This window comes from Saccopteryx bilineata, chromosome 3, assembly GCF_036850765.1.
Source record: "Saccopteryx bilineata isolate mSacBil1 chromosome 3, mSacBil1_pri_phased_curated, whole genome shotgun sequence".
NCBI classification, from domain to species: Eukaryota; Metazoa; Chordata; class Mammalia; order Chiroptera; family Emballonuridae; genus Saccopteryx; species Saccopteryx bilineata.
Genome location: NC_089492.1, coordinates 95,645,774 through 95,664,260, shown reverse-complemented (window position 1 = coordinate 95,664,260; position 18,487 = coordinate 95,645,774). Strand labels below are relative to the sequence as shown.

Genomic DNA, 18,487 nt, shown 5'->3' with positions numbered 1-18,487 from the left:
AACCCAAACCCATCACTGATGATTCAACTCTTCAGGGAAAGAGGGAGCCCCAGCCTCATATACACAACACAACATCTGTTCCAGGTGCCATGTGCGACCCCCAGGTAAGGTCCTCTCTGCACACACAGGTCCTGACTCCAGTGGCTTCCTTTCTTCCAAACCTTGGTTGGGCTAGGGCTTTCCAAGTTAACTTCAAAGGCACAGAATCATAATTCCAGATTCTTGTACTTTTATTTATTTAAGTCTAATGTACCCGCTGTCCTAAGAAAGCTTTGATTCTTGTACTTTAAGTCACACCACTTCTAAGGCTCAGAGATAGTTAATTAAACTCACGATAATGCTTTTCATAAAAGTGAATATGGGAAGAAAGGCTAGCTCTAACAGATAAGGGTCAGACCCTGCTTTGCCCATGAGTGGACTCTGGAAAATGCTCTGGCAGATGGAAGGGGAAGTAAAGAAGGGACTTGAATTCACATGGCCTTACCTCAAGTCCTGGCTGAAACTCCTGGGCTGTGTGCCTTTAAGTGGGTCATTTATGTTCCTTTATTTTTAGTGAGAGGAGGGGAGGGGAGGCAGAGACACTCCTGCATAAGCTCTACCATGATCCACCCTACAAACTCACTAGGGGGTGATGCTCTGCCCATGTGGGGCCCTTGCTCTGTTGCAACCAGAGCCATTTTTTAGCACCGGAGGCCATGGAGCCATCCTCAGTGCCCAGGATTAGTTTGCTCCAATTGAGACATGGCTGCAGGAGGAGAGGAGGATGAGAGAGAGAGAGAGAGAGACAGACAGACAAACACAGAGAGACAGACAGAGAGATAGATGGGTACTTCCCCTTTGTGCCTGGGCCGGGAGTGAGAACAGGCCATCCACATGCTGGGCAGATGCTCTACCACAGCCAACCAGCCACGACCATCATTTACCTTCCTTAAAACTCAACTTCCTCATTTAATTATATACTGCCTTATCAAGGCGGAGAGGTCCACCTGCCAGCATGTGGAAAGAACTAATGTGATCTGTGAAAACTCCAAAGTGATGCTAAAGGTGGTTTGAGGAAAAGGAAGAGAAGTAAAGGAATGAGAGAGTAGGCTCAAAGAGGGGGTAAAAAGTAGAAAAGAAAGTGGTGGGGTGGAGAGATGAAGCCAACAGAGCATGGGGGTCCATGTGCCATTTCTGGGCTAGGGTTAGTGATTGGATGATGAGTGGTACTTGGGTCCTGACTACACAGAGACCTGGAGCCAGTCATTGGAAAGGAAATGAATATTCAGACTCGTTATAACGACAGCTACTATTTGTATGATTTTAATTCACAGGATCACTTTTAAAGCTTCTAAATCTTTATCTCACCACTGAGTAGACCGGCTTCTGAAGGGGCTCGCAGCCTGGCCCTAGAGCAGGTTGTGTCGTACACTTCCTTAAGCCACAGAAAACTTGAACCAAGTGGTGTGGTCATACTCCTCACCAGGCCTCAGCAGCACAGGAGGAAAGTGGGACTGAGAAGGGAAAAAAACACAGGTCACACCTTGCCAGCCAGGTTGCACCCATACCCAGGATGGCTTCTAGTCTGGTCTTCAGATCAGCTCTGTGAACCAGATGGCAATGGAGGCACTGTTTTGAATTTGAGCCAAAATGACAATCAACTACATCACTAAGCACACTTGGTCGTAGCCATACTATCACGAAGGAAGCAGTGTTGACATATTCTGGTGCAAGCTGCAAGTGTCTTATCCTTGGCAGGTGCTTTTCAGAACATTACTCTAGGAAACAGCTAGAAAAGAAAGTTACTAGGAAGCAAATAGGAAGAGAAGATATAAAGGCTTATCTTAAATGTGTGGTTGCAGAAAATGAGTAGGTATTGATGAGAAACAAACAGAATAAAAGCTTTGAAGGTACAAAACAAGATATTTTAAAAAATGTCTCAGAGCTATGTTAGTAACTTGGCTAAGTGTTTTCTGTGTGTATCATGACTTGGAGAAGAGAACACACATGGACTTTTGAATCATACAAACCAGACTTGAGAGTGATAACCTCTGTCATACAGTGTGACCTTGGACACACCACCACTCTAACAGGCCAACCTGCCACTTTACCTGATTGACTGCATCAGGCCAGTGCTGGGTCTCGAGGCAGAAACCAGAATGCTTGGGATAGACTGCTCCATTCTTGCCCTTCAGGGTTCCATCCAGGAAGTTGCCCGTGTAAAACTGGACCCCAGGTTGGGTGGTATACACTTCCAGTACTCGCCCACTTCCAGCATGACGAACTCTGGGGAAAAAGCCAAACCATATATAGGTTCAGGGCAGAAAAATAGCCAGAGAAAAGCAGAGCTAAGAAGCAGCTTGGAGACAGGAATCAAACCCAGTCACAGAGCCAGGACTAGATATATGGAGGAGACAAATGTAGGAAGAGCATCATGGGAAATTCTGGCAGCCTCCTAGGTAAGGCATTCGCAGGTGGTTTTGAAGATCCTCTGTAGCAATGTCTCACTCTGATTTTAGTTTCTTTGGGGAAGGACTAAACGGACTGTGTGTGTGTGTGTGTGTGTGTGTGTGAGTGTGTGTGTGTGTGTTTGGGGCAGCCAGGTTGGAAAATGGCAGTTTTAGGGTCCTGGAGGGGCTGGGATTTGCTGGGATTCTTCTTCATAAAGAGCTGGAGCTCTCTGCTCAGCCTGGCAAAACAACAAGTTGGTTTTTGAAAATAGAGACACTCTCCTTAATTAAATGTCCATATCCCTGGGACTGGCGCATGTGTGCTCTTTAGCTCCTACATCATCTGCTGGGGTTTCTGCAACAACCAGTTTCCTTTTTTTTTTTTTTTTTCTCAAACCGGGCCTCTACAGAGGTAAGTACCTTCCCGGTCCTGTACTTGGTGTCTAAGGGCTATTGATAAAGAGCCTGGGTCTCACAGTCTCTCTGAGAAGTAAAACATCCCACAGCATGTAGTTAACCAAGTGGTTCAGGGAAAGAGGTTTGAGGGCTAGAACTTGAGTAGTGGAATAGAAGGCAGGAGGTCTGCGGCTCCAATGGAAAGAAGGCTGTTTAAGTTCTCTCATAGAGTTTGAATCATTTTCTAGGTGTTATTGATAATCCATTAATTCTACAAATACTTATGGTCGTTTTGCTAGTGCTACCATGGTATTAGGGGGTAGGGAGAGGCAGGGATTCACAAAGGTGCGCTGGTAGGAGGGGCTGGGAATTCAGTGAGGAGGGAGTATGCACACAATGCCTGTCACACTAGGCTGGAGGTGGGAGGGCTGACAGAAGTGGGAAGGGCAAAATCCAAGGTAAAGAAGTACAAATGTCTGGAAGGAGGAATTAGGGCTTCTAACAAAAAAGGGGCCTTAAAGAGCAGACAGACATGGTGTGTGGGAGCAAAGGGATGAGATGCCAGGCAGGGGCACAGGGATAATGGCATGTGGGTTCAGGATGTGAAATTCTGCAGAGCTCACCTGTGCAACATCAGCTTTGAAAAGACATGGCATGTGGCCTTTGGTCCCTGTAGCATAGTACGTGTTTATATGGCCAGAGGAAGAGCTCCTCAAATATTCCAACATGGCAATGGAGTAGGCAGACGTGCCAGCTGCCGCCTCTCAGGACCAAATTGGACTACAACTCAAATTAAGAACAATCATCAAGAAAAACCAACTTTGGACTAAACTAAGAGGAAACTAAAACCAAGGATCACTGAAGAAGCCACACCAAGACTGAAGACTCAGGAAAGACAAGGCAGCTGCAAGAGGTGGTGGCAAAACTGAAAAGTGGAGGCATATCTTTCAGAGCTTGCAGCTTTTATGGAGCTGCTGACAGTCCTAAGCGGGAGGAAGCTGATCTGTATAGACAGGTTGACCTCTCCCACACTATCCAGGCAGAGAAATCACCTACACAAACACCAAAAAGAGCAGTAGCAGTAGCTGCTGACAAGTAGCCCATAGCAGATTATAAACAACAGATGAAGACAATCCAATTAGATCTTGAACCAACACACCTGATAGCAGAAGGCAGACAACTTAAACCCTAGACTCAGCTAGCTATTTAAAGAACACACCCAAAGGAGGACTCTATACACAGAAAAAATGGGAAGACAGAGAAATGCAATCCAAATGAATCAACAAGAGAAATCCATAGAAAAAGAACAGAATGAGGCCCTGGCCGGTTGGCTCAGTGGTAGAGCGTCAGCCTGGCATGCAGAAGTCCCAGGTTCAATTCCTGGCCAGGGCACACAGGAGAAGCGCCCATCTACTTCTCCACCCCTCCCCCTCTCCTTCCTTTCTGTTTCTATCTTCCCCTCCTGCAGCTGAGGCTCCACTGGAGCAAAGATGGCCTGGGCGCTGGGGATGGCTCCTTGGCCTCTGCCCCAGGCGCTAGAGTGGCTCTGGTCGCAACAGAGCGACGCCCTGGAGGGGCAGAGCATCGCCCCCTGGTGGGCAGAGCGTCGCCCCCTGGTGGGCGTGCCGGGTGGATCCCGGTTGGGTGCATGTGGGAGTCTGTCTGACTGTCTCTCCCCGTTTCCGGCTTCAGAAAAATACAGAAAAGAAAAAAAAAGAAAAGAAAGAGAAAGAACAGAATGAGATGGAAGTAACCAAATTACCAGATGCTGAGTTTAAAATAATGATTGTTAGGATGCTCAAGGATCTTAGAGCAACAATGGATGGACATAATGAGCATCTAAATAAAGAGATAGCAAGCATCAAAAAGGACATTGAAATCATAAAGAAGAATCAGTCAGAAATGACAAATATACAATACAATATCAGAAATGAAGACTAGACTAGAAGAAATTAACAGCAGGCTGGATGAAGCAGAGGATCAAATCAGCAATTTAGAGGACAGATAAACAAAAGCATGGAAGCAGAGCAGCAAAGAGAAAAGAGGCTCAAAAAATCTGAGGAAACTTGCCTGACCTGTGGTGGCACAGTGGATAAAGCATCAACCTGGAAACACTGAGGTTGCCAGTTCAAAACCCTGGGCTTGCCTGGTCAAGGCACATATGAGAGTTGATGCTACCTGCTCCTCCCCCCTTCTCTCCCTCTCTCTCTCTCCCCTCTGTATAATGAATAAATAAAGTCTTTAAAAAAATAAAAAAAAATCTGAGGAAACTCTAAAAGAGCTCTGTGACAACATGAATAGAAACAACATCTGTATCATAGGGGTTCCTGAATGAGAAGAGAAAGAACAAGGGATAGAGAACCTGACTGAAGAAATCATAGCTGAAAACTTCCCTAAATTAATGAAGGAAAGAGTCACACAAGTTCAAAAAGCACAGAGAGTCCCATTAAAGAGTAACCCAAGGAGGCCTACACCAAGACACATCAAAATTAAAATACCAAAGTTAAAAGATAAAGGAAGAATACTAAAAGCTGCAAGAGAAAAGAAGTCTATTACCTACAGAGTAACCCAGAAAAGGATGACATCTGATTTTTCAACAGAAACCCTTGAGGCCAGTTAGAATGGCAAGAAATATTCAAAGTAATGCAAAACAGGAGCCTATACTCAAAACTTCTTTATCCAGCAAGGTTATTGTTTAAAATTGAAGGAGAAATAAAAAGCTTCCCAGACAAAAAAAAAAAAACAAAAAAAAAAACCCCCCAAAACAAAGACAAAAAAACAAAACTAAAAGAATTCATTACAACTAAACCAATTCTGCAAGAAATGTTAAGGGGCCTGCTGTAAACAGAGCAAAGGAATAAAAATCTAGAAAATGAGGATTGTAGATTTAAAGAACAAAATGGCAATAAACAACTACATATCAATAATAACCTTAAATGTAAATGGATTAAATGCTCCAATCAAAAGACATAGGGTAGCTGAATGGATAAGAAAACAGGACCCGTTCATATGTTGCCTACAAGAGAGTCACCTCAGAACAAAAGATCAGATAGACTGAAAGTGAAGGAATGGAAAAAAGTATTTCATGCAAATGGAAAGGAATAAAAAGCTGGGGTAGCAATACTTATATCTGACAAAATAGACTTTAAAACAAAAGCTATAGTAAGGGATAAAGAAGGTCACTACATAATGATAAAGGAAGCAATCCAACAGAAATATATAACCATTATAAATATCTATGCTGCTAAAATAGGAGCACCTAAATATATAAAGCAGATTTTGACAGACATAAAGGGAGAGATCAACAGCAATACTATAATAGTAGGGATTTTAATAACCCACTAGCATCAATGGATAGATCCTCAAGAAAGAAAATAAACAAAAAACCCCACCAGCTTTAAAGGACACACTAGGTCAACTGGATTTAATAGATATCTTCAGAACCTTTCACCCTAAAGCAGCAGAATATACATTCTTTTCAAGCACTCATGGTATATTCTCTAGGATAAACCACATGTTAGGACACAAAATGAGTCTCAAATTTAAGAAAATTGAAATCATATCAAGCATCTTCTGTGATCAAATGTCATGAAATTAGAAATCAACTACAATAGAAAAACTGAAAAACATTCAAACACTTGGAGACTAAATAGCATGTTATTAAATAATGACTGGGTTAACAATGAGATCAAGGAAGAAATAAAAAATTTCCTTGAAACAAATGAAAATGAACATACAACAACTCAAAAATTATGGAACACAGCAAAAACAGTCCTGAGAGGGAAGTTCATAGCATTACAGGCATACCTTAAAAAGCAAGAAAAAGCTCAAATAAACAACATAACCCTGCATCTAAAAGAACTATAAAAAGATCAGCAAGTAAAACCCAGAGGAAGTAGAAGGAAGGAATTAATAAAGATCAGAGCAGAAAAAAATGACAGAGGCTAAAAAAAGAAAAAAGAAAAAAAGAAGATCAATGAAACCAAGAACAGGTTCTATGAAAAAATAAACAAGATTGATGAACATTTAACCAGACACACCAAGCAAAAAAGACGACTCAAATAAATAAAATTAGAAATGAAGATGGAAAGTAAAAACTGACACAGCAGAAGTACAAGGGATTGTAAGAAAATACTATGAAGAACTGTATGCCAAATAATTAGACAACCTAGGAGAAATGGACAAATTCCTTGAAACATATAATCTTTCAAAAATCAATCTGGGACTTTAGGGTTTTCTATATACAATATCATATCATCTGCAAATAATGATAGTTTTACTTTTTCTTTTCCAATTTGTATGCCTTTTATTTCTTCTTCTTGTATGATTGCTGTGGCAAGGACTTCCAGAACTATGTTGAATAAGAGTGGTGAAAGGGGGCACCCCTGCCTTGTTCCTGATCTTAAGAGGATTGCTTTTAATTTTTGCCCATTGAGTATGATGTTGGCTGTGGGTTTGTCATAGAAGGCCTTTATCATGTTGAGGTATGTTCCCTATATTCCCACTTTGGGCTGAGAGTTTTGGTCACAAATGGGTGCTGGATTTTATCAAATGATTTTTCTGCATGTATTAAAATTATCATGTGGTTTTTCTCTTTCTTTTTGTTTATGTGATGAATCACATTGATTGATTTGCAAATATTGTACCAGCCTGACTCCCCAGAATAAATCCCACTTAATAACATTATACTGAGTGAAAAAAGTAAATCAGAAAAAACCAAGAAATATATGAATCCATACATAGATGGGACATAAAAATGAGACTCAGAGACGTGGACAAGAATGTGATGGTAATGGGGGGGGGCAGAGGGGAAGGGGAGGAGGAAGGAGAGGGAGGGGCACAAAGAAAACCAGTTAGAAGGTGACGGAAGACAATTTGACTTTGGGTGAGGGGTATACAACATAATCAAATGTCAAAATAATTTGGAGATGTTTTCTCTGAACATATATACCCTGATTTATCAACGTCACCTCATTAAAATTAATTTTAAAAAATCAATCTGGAAGAATCAGAAAACTTAAACAGACCAATTACAACAAAAGAGATTGAAACAGTTATCAAAAAACTCCCAACAAACTAAAGTCCTGGGCCAGATGGCTTCACAGGCTAATTCTACCAAATATTCAGAGAAGAACTAACTCCTATCCTTCTCAAAGTATTTCAAAAAATTCAAGAGGAGGTAAGAATTCTAAGCTCCTTTAATGAGGCAGGCATATTCCTCATTCCAAAACCAGGCGATGACACTACAAAGAAAGAAAACTATAGGCCAATATCTCTGATGAGCTTAGTTGCTAAAATTCTCAACAAAATATTAGCAAATTCGATCCAGCAACACATGAAAAAAATCATACATCATGATCAAGTGGGATTTATTCTGGGGAGGCAAGGCTGGTACAATATTTGCGTATCAATCAATGTGATTCATCAAATAAACAAAAGGAAGGAGAAAAATCACATGATAATATCAATAAATGTAGAAAAAGCATTTAATAAAATCCAGCACCTATTTATGATCAAAACTCTCAGCAAAGTGGGAATACAGGGAACATACCTCAACATGATAAAGGCCTTCTATGACAAACCCACAGCCAACATCATACTCAATGGGCTAAAATTAAAAGCAATCCCCTTAAGATCAGAAACAAGGCAGGGGTGCCACCTTTCACCACTCTTATTCAACATAGTTCTGGAAGTCCTTGCCACAGCAATCAGACAAGAAGAAGAAATAAAAGGCATCCAAATTGGAAAAGGAGAAGTAAAACTATCATTATTTGCTGATGACATGATACTGTACATAGAAAACCCTAAGGTCTCAGTCAAAAAACTACTGGACCTGATAAATGAATTCAGCAAGGTGGCAGGATATAAAATTAATATTCAGAAATCAGTGGCATTTTTATACACCAACAATGAACTGTCTAAAAGAGAAATTAAGGAAACAATCCCCTTCACTATTCCAACAATAAAAAAGAAAGTAACCTAGGAGTAAATTTAACCAAGGAGGTTAAAGACTTATACTTGGAAAATTATAAAACATTGATAAAAGAAATCAAGTAAGATACAAACAAGTGGAAGCATATACTGTGTTCATGGATAGGAAGAATAAACATCATTAAAATGTCTATATTACCCAAAGCAATCTATAAATTCAATGCAATTTTTATTAAAATACCAGTTGCATACTTCAAAGATATAGAACAAATATTCCAAAAATTTATATGGAAGCAAAAAAGAACACGAATGTCCTCAGCATATTGAAAAAGAAGAATAACGTGGGTGGTATCACATTTCCTGATATCAAATTATACGACAAGGCCATTGTATTCAAAACAGCTTGATACTGGCATAAGAACAGGCATACAGATCAGTGGAACAGAACAGAGAACCCAGAAATAAACCCACACCTATATGGACAATTGATATTTGACAAAGTAAGAGCATACAGTGGAGTTAAGACAGTCTCTTTAACAAATGGTGTTGGGAAAATTGGACAGGTACTTGCAAAAAAATAAAACTAGACCACCCACTTAACCATTCACAAAAATAAACTCAAAATGGATAAAAGACTTAAATGTAAGTCAACACCATAATCATCTTGGAAGAAAACATAGGCAATAAGCTCTCCGACATCTCTTGCAGCAATATATTTGCTGATTTATCTCCACAGGCAAGTGAAATAAAGGACAGAATGAACAAATAGGACTATATCAAACTAAAAAGCTTTTGCACAGCTAAAGATGATATGAACAGAATAAAAAGACAAACCACGCAATGGGAGAACATGTTTGACAATATGTCTGATAGGCGTTAATAACCAAAATTTATAAGGAACTTGTAAAACTCAACACCTGGAAGGTAAACAATCTGATCAAAAAATGGGTAAAAGAACTGAATAGACACTTCTCTAAAGAAGACATACAGATAGCCAATAGTCATATGAAAAAATGTTCAACATCACCAATCATTAGAGAAATGCAAATTAAAAACACAATGAGGTACCACCTCATACTTGTCAGAATGGCGCTCATTAACAAAACAACACATAGTAAGTGCTGGCGAGGGTGTGGAGAAAAGAGAAACCTCCTGCACTGCTGGTGGGTATGCAGACTGGTGTAGCCACTGTGGAAAACAGTATGGAGATTTCTCAAAAAATTAAAAGTGGAACTGCCTTTTGACCCAGCTATCCCACTTTTAGGAATATATCCTAAGAATAGCAAATCACGGATTCAAAAGAAGAAATGGATCCCCATGTTTATTGCAGCATTGTTTACAATAACCAAGATCTGGAAACACCCAAGTGTTCATCAGTGGATGAGTGGATTAAAAAGCAGTGGTACATATACACAATGGAATACTACATGGCTGTGAAAAAGAAGGAAATCTTATCTTTTGCAACAACATGGATGGACCTGGAGACTATTATGCTAAGTGAAATAAGCTAGTTAGTGAAAGAAAAATATCATATGACCTCACTCATATGCGTAATCTAATCATGGAGGAATGGAATAGAGGTAGAGGCGTGGGATCAAAGGGACCAGAGGGGAAGCGGTCAGAGGGAAAGGGGACGAGAGGATGGGATCAGAGAAGAGAAAGATTAGTGAAATTACATATTCATAACAGAGTTATAGTCAGCAGGACAGCAAATCCTGGAGGGAAGGTGTTGGGGGGAGGGGGCAAAGAGGGTATCAACGGGAACACAAGGGGTGGAGGGCAAGGAGATATATTCGTTGGGACACTTGAATCTATGTAAGCACAATAAATTAAAATCAATTAAAAAGAAAAATAGAGCTCTTCCAATAGGGGTGGCTATTTCGTCTTCTGTACAGAGGCAGGAAGTGAAAAGTACCTACCGGGCACAAAAATGCTTTTCCTTAGATCTCTTCAGACAGAAATTGTGGTCAAAACCATTGATGTGGAACTGTTGCAGGTGTTTCCCAAGCTCCACTGGTTTCCTCAGGTCAAATGCAGTTCCTTGCACTGGAGCAACTTCCCCTGGTGGCAAGAGGCAGAAAAAAGGGTGATAAATGCCCAACTCACATCTTTGTGTGTGGTATTCTAAAGACTCACTCAGCCTTCCTTTTGATTTGTAAAGGAGATAGGAGCTCCGATCCTAAGAAGGAGAATGAATTATTAAATTTTTAAAAAGTTGTCAGATGCAGTGGCTATAACATTCAGAATCATTCATATGTGGAAAAAAAATACAAAAATCAAGGAAACAATTTCCATTAGGGGCTAAGTTGGATAAAGGGCGATGGTTGTCCTAACCATTGAGTCAAATCACTTTGTTGACATTTCTCGCTTCAGTGCTGAAATATCCCAGGGCTTATAGCACCTGGAAGTGGCTAAACAGGCACTAAAAATGTCCCTGACATGAATGATTCACAAACCAATTGGGGCCATTATTAGCCAAAGGAACACTGGCAGCGACCCTTTTCCAGTCACTTCCTTGTAGATACACTCCAGCCTGTAGTAGGGCTGTTAATAACACTGGGAGAAATGAGTTAACAGGGATAGTCTAGGGCAAACTGGGATGTACGGCCACTCTACTATTTGCCTATTTTAGAGTCAACCCCCTGAATGAAAGCGTTGTGTCTCCAGGACGCATTCCTGAAGGAGTTAAAGTCAGCAAGCACTGCACACGTGCAAGCTGGATTCCTCAAGCTCATCAAGAGAGGACATCCTGATACCTCTTTACAATGATTTGGGTGGGAGGTCAATGCAGTGTGGGGCCCCTCAACTCCTAAAGCGCAAAGCTCAGAAGGAACATGAACAGGAGCCCTGTCTTGGTGGTCATCACACAACCAGCGACCAGTTAAGAACATCCCTTCTGGTGTTATGGGACTCCCTCCCTCCCTCCCTTTCTCCCTTCTTTCCTTTTATCTTTTTTTTGTGAGCCTTCACTGTGAACTGCATCCTTTATCATTACAAGGTGTCTGTGTTCTTTTATGTAACTTAATGGTTTCTGTCATGAAATCAGCCTTTACCAATTGAGATCTGTGCTGCTTTGGCTTTCATTTGTTTGGTGTGCTTTTGAATTATCATATTTTCAACCTTTCTGAGTCACGTGGATTGTACACAACATTCGTTGGGTTTTGCTTTGTGATTCCATCTCAGAGAATTTGTTTAATAGGGGGATTCTATGGCATTAATGTGACATATATATATGTTCTAAGTGTTCTTCGTTCTGTCTTTATATTTGGTGGCACGCTTTCTGTGTTGACTGATTCTAGTTACTGCTTTTTAAAAATCTTTTACCATATGATCTGTGTTTGTGTGTCTTTCTGGTCATTTATAAAGTATGTATTTTTGTTTTAGTGGTTACTTCTGTATATAAGTAACTTCAATATAACATAATTTTTTTCCCTCAGAATCTACCTAGTTTGTCCTTCCTCTTTGCTGAGACTTTCAAACGTTAAGTATTCTTCTTAACAAGTCACTTCTGTTTCCCAGTAGATGGTGCTAGCGACACAATATAAAGAACTTGTTTTATAAAATAAACATCAACCTCATTTGAGTTCAGACTTAGTCCTTGAACCCCTGATCTCTTTTGCGAAAATTAATAGTTGAACTTTTTGGATCTCTAAGGCCAAAGACCAGATCTTGGATAGTGACCTATCTGAGTGCTATTGTCCTGTGGAGTCTGGGTGACCAATTACCTCCCACAGTGAATTTTTAAAAGGTAACAACTCTCTTTCCTTATGAAACAATTAGACTGGGAAAAAGAAGCAGTGGTTGTCATGGGCTCAAGATTTTAATTTTACCATCCACATGCCGAATGGTAACTCGTTATGCTTTCTTCCCTTATTTAGCTCTTCCCTAAAGCTATACTCTGCTCAAAATCTTACCCTTATGACAGTTCCAATGTGATTGCCTAGGTCAGTCAAGTTTACTTATTTCTCCTTACTCGGAAAAAAAGAAAGTCATGGAGGGTATTCTTTTTAATTTAAGTTTCTTTCCTCTTTATTACATTTATTGGGTAACTCTGGTTAACAAGATTATAACGGCTTCAGGTGCACAATTCTACAAGACACCTTCTATATACTGTATTGTGCATTCGCCACTCCAAGTCAAGTCTCCTTCCATCAAGAGTCATGGAGTTTTTATGACATAAGGTCCCAGGACATATTTCCAGTGTGTTTACCTGATACTGAGACATCTGTAAATCAGTGTTTACTTTAGCTTTTCTCTCTGTGAAGTAAAGCTGCTATTATCTGCTGCCTTATACATTACATGGAAATATTTGATCAGCGATTCGCTTGAATTCATACCGGAGGATGGCATACACAGAGGGGTCAGGTTTCAGGAGAATTCATACATAACACAGAGAGCAGAGGCTACAGTGGGCAAGACTTGAAGACTGGCAGGGAAGTCCTGACTTAAAGAACGAGGAATTGGGATAATTCTAAAATGAGATTTTTGCTAAATGAGAGAAAAACAAGAGCAAATGTTCCAATCTGTCCTGTCCACCTCGTACCCTGACATATTCCCCCATGTGCCCGAGAGTCAGACATATGGACAACTTGGAATTAGTCCTCCAGATTCACCAAATCTTTGGGCCCTTTTGCATAACTGGAATGTCATTTCTGCGCCCCCTATGGCCACCACACTCTGGCAAAACCCTCTAGGACCTAGAGTCTAGGTCATTTAAGAACTTTCTAGTGCTGCTTTCTCTGTAAAGGATTGTGACCTCCCCAGTAGAACTAATCCTCTTTGTTTTTTTTTGTCCTCATCACACTTTAAAGATATTTTCCCCTAAACATTCATCACATTATGGCATAATTATAAGATCATATCACGCTGTCTATAAGGAATATGAGCACTTAGAGGGTCAGGGTTCTGTTCTGTTTATCTTGGTACCCTCCTGGCACAAAGCAGAGCCTTTTCTGGATGGAAAAGCTGATGAGTGAATGAAGTAGAGGCTGAAAAATACAGGGGCAACTGTGAATGGTGTAGCATCCTGTGGCAAAGTCAGAATGAAAGCTCTAGAAAGAACCTTAGGATTGATCTCATCTATTCCCCTTGCTTTGCAGATGATGAGGCTGGGACCCAGAGAGCTGAAGGGACTTGCCCAAGGTGACAGATCTTCTAGGCTCCTACTCAGGTGCTTTCCGCCTCACCCAGCAGTGACTTGGTTACAGCCCCTTCACCCTCACCCCCAGGTGTTCTTGGTTTTTCTCACTGAAAAATGAACGTGCAGTTCTGACTTTGTGCTTTGGTGCTAACAGTAGTAGAAGGAGATGTCAGCACAGCTCTCTCAGCAATGCAGAATGTACAGAAAACAAAGCAGATATGGAAAGGTTGTCCTCCGAGAGGATGTCACATCACCAGACTGGTTTTGAAGCCACCCGAAAGCTGGGGTGTTGGCAGAGAGAAGCTGTTTTCTAAAGAGGATTTATTCTTCGGAAGGTTGCCTGAGTATGCCCTGAGTTTGAGCAGCAGTGTCTAGTAGGTAGTGAGCTCTGACCCAAAGGTGTGGGGTTATAGCTCTGGGGCACAGCAGCAACCTCGAGTGGCACTTCTGCTTTCCCATTTCAGGGAAAGTCTGACTGTGAGCACCCTAAAGACTCATTGGAGGTTGTTCTCATGAATTTAGAGTGAGACCAGTAGCTGCCTATTGGCAGTTGTGGGGAGCCAGGTGGGGGCTGGGGGGAATTAATCAGAGTTGAGTTTTGTCAGGAGACTACAAAGAAGAAAAGAGGGAGGAGGCAAGGAATTTGAGAGCATATGCAAGTCAGGGGTTCTAATCCTGGACTTCTGACCTAATTTGGGGGGAGTGAGGTCAGGAGAAAGTGAGGGACAGTACAAAGGTAGAAAGATCAGAGGTTATGGGTTCTTTTAGCATCAAAGAATTATGGGAGCTGATAGACACCTTAAACAGTGACCATGGAAGGCTGCAATGACAAAGTCAAGGGAATAATCCAGTGACTATAGGAATGAGTAGATGAGAAGGGTGGAGGAGAAGATCACTGGAAGAGAGGATGTCATAATGGTGAGAGGCCAGGGTATCATCAGTAAGGATAATGAAATAACCAAGTATTATGACAAGAGTGATAGATTGACATGAGCAAGGAATTAAGAAGAAACTTGAGGGGAGGGGGTCTATAAATGACCTCAACAAAGAGAGGTCACATGAGAGTCACTCTGGCAAGTAAAGCTGCCTCATTCTTTTTTTTTTTGTATTTTTCTGAAGCTGGAAACGGGAAGAGACAGTCAGACAGACTCCCGCATGCGCCCCACCGGGATCCACCCGGCACGCCCACCAGGGGCGATGCTCTGCCCACCAGGGGGCGATGCTCTGCCCCTCCGGGGCGTTGCTCTGCTGCGACCAGAGCCACTCTAGCGCCTGGGGCAGAGGCCAAGGAGCCATCCCCAGCGCCTGGGCCATCTTTGCTCCAATGGAGCCTTGGCTGCCGGAGGGGAAGGGAGAGACAGAAAGGAAGGAGGGGGGGGGGTGGAGAAGCAAATGGGCGCCTCTCCTATGTGCCCTGGCCGGGAATCGAACCCGGGTCCCCCGCACGCCAGACTGACGCTCTACCGCTGAGCCAACCGGCCAGGGCCAAAGCTGCCTCATTCTTGCAAGAAGATGATGAAGACCTGATAATTAGAAACAGAATTCTCTAACATTTCAAATATCTGTCACAAGGCATTAAATCTCTTTTTTCTATTGCATTCCTGGCAGCCTTGTAATTAGCTGTCTTCTGGAAGTAAAGGAAACCCCGCTGCCTCTATGAACTCCTCTGCCTTGATTCATATCCCTCTCCCCGATAGGGATTCTTACACATGTTCTATTATGGGGAATTTGGCCTTTTCCCTATGACTGCTTACGGCAGAGAGCATTTAAAATTTTTTTTTATTTATTGATTTTGAGAGAGAGGACGGGAGAGTGAGAAGGGCAGAGAGAGAGAAAGAGAGAAGCATCAACTTATTCCATTTAGTTGTGACTCATTGGTTGCTACTGGTATATGCCCTGACCAGGGATTGAAGCCACAACCTTGGTGTATTGGGACGACTCTCTAACCAACTGAGTTACCCGGACAGGGCTCAGATAGCATTTTTAAAAGATGGCCACATGGCATATATCCTGTCTTACATGATATTCTTACAATGTGATGTTGATGCTTCTTCACTGAGGGGTGGAGCCTTTGTTCTCTCCCTTAAACCTAGATGAACCTTTAGAGTGGCCTCAGCCAATAGAATGTGGCACAGTGGTGCCATGTGACTTCTGAGGCCAGTTATAAGTACAGAATGACTTTGGTCTGGCTCTCTGTCTGTCAGGACATCTGTCCTTGGACACCAGCTGCCATGTTCTAAGGAAGCTCAAGTCACATCATAAGGCCATGTGGGGGGTGTTCTGACTGATAGCCCCAGCTAAGTCTCCAATAGCCAAAGTCAACTGCCAGACTTGTGAGTGCATGAGCCTTCTGATGATTCCAGCCCCCGGCTCTACCCTTCCAGCAGAGACCCAAGGCATCATATGCAGAGGCAAGATAATGGGCTGTCTAAATCCCTGACCAGCAGAAATAAAGAGCGATGATAAGTGAGGTGCTGAAACAACTTCTTGTATAGCAACGGATAACTAGTATACTGCCCTTGGATGTCTTCCCTTCTTGGCACTAACTCTACAAGTCCTGGCATGAGGTTAATGCACCCCTCCCACCCTCCACCCCTTTTTAACATAGAGTGCTTTTAAATGATTCTACTTTAAGGACACTAAGACTTGCCATTACTTTTAGATGGGGAAAAACAAATGCAAGTTTGTCAGGTTACTAATTTTTGAGCATCTTTTATGTACCCAGACATTAAACTAACTCCAGGGAGTCTAGAATCTGGTTAAAGAGGCACACACAAAATAAAAACAGAAGAATGTGACAAAAGCAATGAGTGGCACTCAGAAGCTCTGGTGGAGCAGAGAGAAACTGCCCCTTACGCAGCCATCAGGGCAGGAAAGGTTTCCCGGAGGTGTGAGCAGGAGCCTAATCCTAAAAGAGAAGTCGGATTGGCCAACTGAACAAGGCACGAGCATAGGAACTGACCTCTGCCACCTGTAAAGTTGGATTTGGGGCATTGGCAAGATACATTTATGTTACACATGTTCTGTGGGCTCTGATTTAATTTGGGGGTCAAAAGACTTAGGAAATGAAGTAGAAGATGAATTAGTTCTTGTGGATTCCTGATCAAACACTAACTTGGTGAAATGTTCTTTTGGTAACATCTGGGCATGAACACTTTCAAAGTGTCTGAGAAAAATTCACCTGGGTTGAATTTTAATTCAAAGTGTTTAATTTCCCATCATCTGAAATAGCTTTTTGTTCTCTGCCTGGTGGCCCTCGTGTCTGACTCTCTGAGAAGATGAACATATGGTCACTGTGTAAGAGCCACTGAATCTACACATTCATTCATTTTTAGCCTCTTCCTTCTTGACAGGTCCCTTTCTGTCTCCTCTTCTCACAACCCAGTAACAGCACTGCCAGAAATAAATCCTAGTCCTACCAGACAGTCCTCAGCACAGGTAAGTCCTGTTTATAATAACAATTAAAATTTATTTTGCCGGCCCTGGCTGTTTGGCTCAGCGGTAGAGCGTCGGCCTGGCGTGTGGGGGACCCGGGTTCGATTCCCGGCCAGGGCACATAGGAGAAGCGCCCATTTGCTTCTCCACCCCCTCTCCTTCCTCTCTGTCTCGCTCTTCCCCTCCCGTAGCCAAGGCTCCATTGGAGCAAAGATGGCCCGGGCGCTGGGGATGGCTCCTTGGCCTCTGCCCCAGGCGCTAGAGTGGCTCTGGTCGTGGCAGAGCGAAGCCCCAGAGGGGCAGAGCATCGCTCCCTGGTGGGCAGAACATCGCCCCTGGTGGGCGTGCCGGGTGGATCCTGGTCGGGTGCATGCGGGAGTCTGTCTGACTGTCTCTCCCCGTTTCCAGCTTCAGAAAAATACAAAAAAAAAAAAAATTATTTTGCCAAAGAAGAAAAGAAAAAAAGATTTCTGGCAAAGATTTCTAGAAAAATTTGTGGGGGAGTAGGTAGGAAGAAATTTTCTCCGATTTTTTTCTTCCTTAAAAAGCAATATTAAAATATATTAAATATATTATTTAAAAATTATTTTCTATGGTTTATCCTGTATTTTGATTTACAAATCTAGTTATGACATCTCAGAATTTAGATTGACTTACTAACTGACCCTGGGTAAGTTTGTATGTCTCTGTAAGATTCAATTTCCCCATTTATATAATGGAGTTAATATTATTATCTACCTAACACAGATATTATAAGCTTTACCCAAAAGAATGCTGTGAAGGAAGTCTTATCTCTAGGCTAGAACCTGGCATAGTTCTCTCTCTCTCTCTTTCTCTCTCTCTCTCTCTCTCTCTCTCACACACACACACACACACACACGTCAGAAATACAGAGAATAGAAAGAACGCTCATTATAGCATAAATCATTCATCCAAAAGAAAGGTGCATTGCTGCCTCTAGGGGGCATTACCATTTTCATTAAAAAAGAATTTAGGTATTTTGTTTTTTGAAGCTTTCTTTTTTAGTGATTGTAAAATCTAGAACAATGGATTTTAAACTTTTTTTGTGTGTGTCATGAACTCCGTAGAGCATTTTACAAAAGTTACGGGCTAAAGGAAAATGCAGACACACACACAGAATGTTCCCGGGCCCTCT

General features: G+C 41.8%; 1 protein-coding gene across 1 annotated transcript in view; it reads right to left on the bottom strand.

Annotated features, from left to right (window-relative positions):
• Positions 1-1,286: 1,286 nt before the first annotated feature.
• Positions 1,287-18,487, bottom strand: part of GALM (galactose mutarotase) — a 57,444-nt gene continuing 40,243 nt past the window's right edge. The window contains exons 5-7 of the mRNA XM_066266938.1: positions 10,676-10,817; positions 2,091-2,265; positions 1,287-1,493 (exon numbers count right to left, since the gene is read on the bottom strand). Coding sequence (XP_066123035.1) covers positions 1,416-1,493; positions 2,091-2,265; positions 10,676-10,817 — 395 coding nt within the window. The 3' untranslated portion in view covers positions 1,287-1,415. The remainder of the gene's footprint in view (positions 1,494-2,090; positions 2,266-10,675; positions 10,818-18,487) is intronic.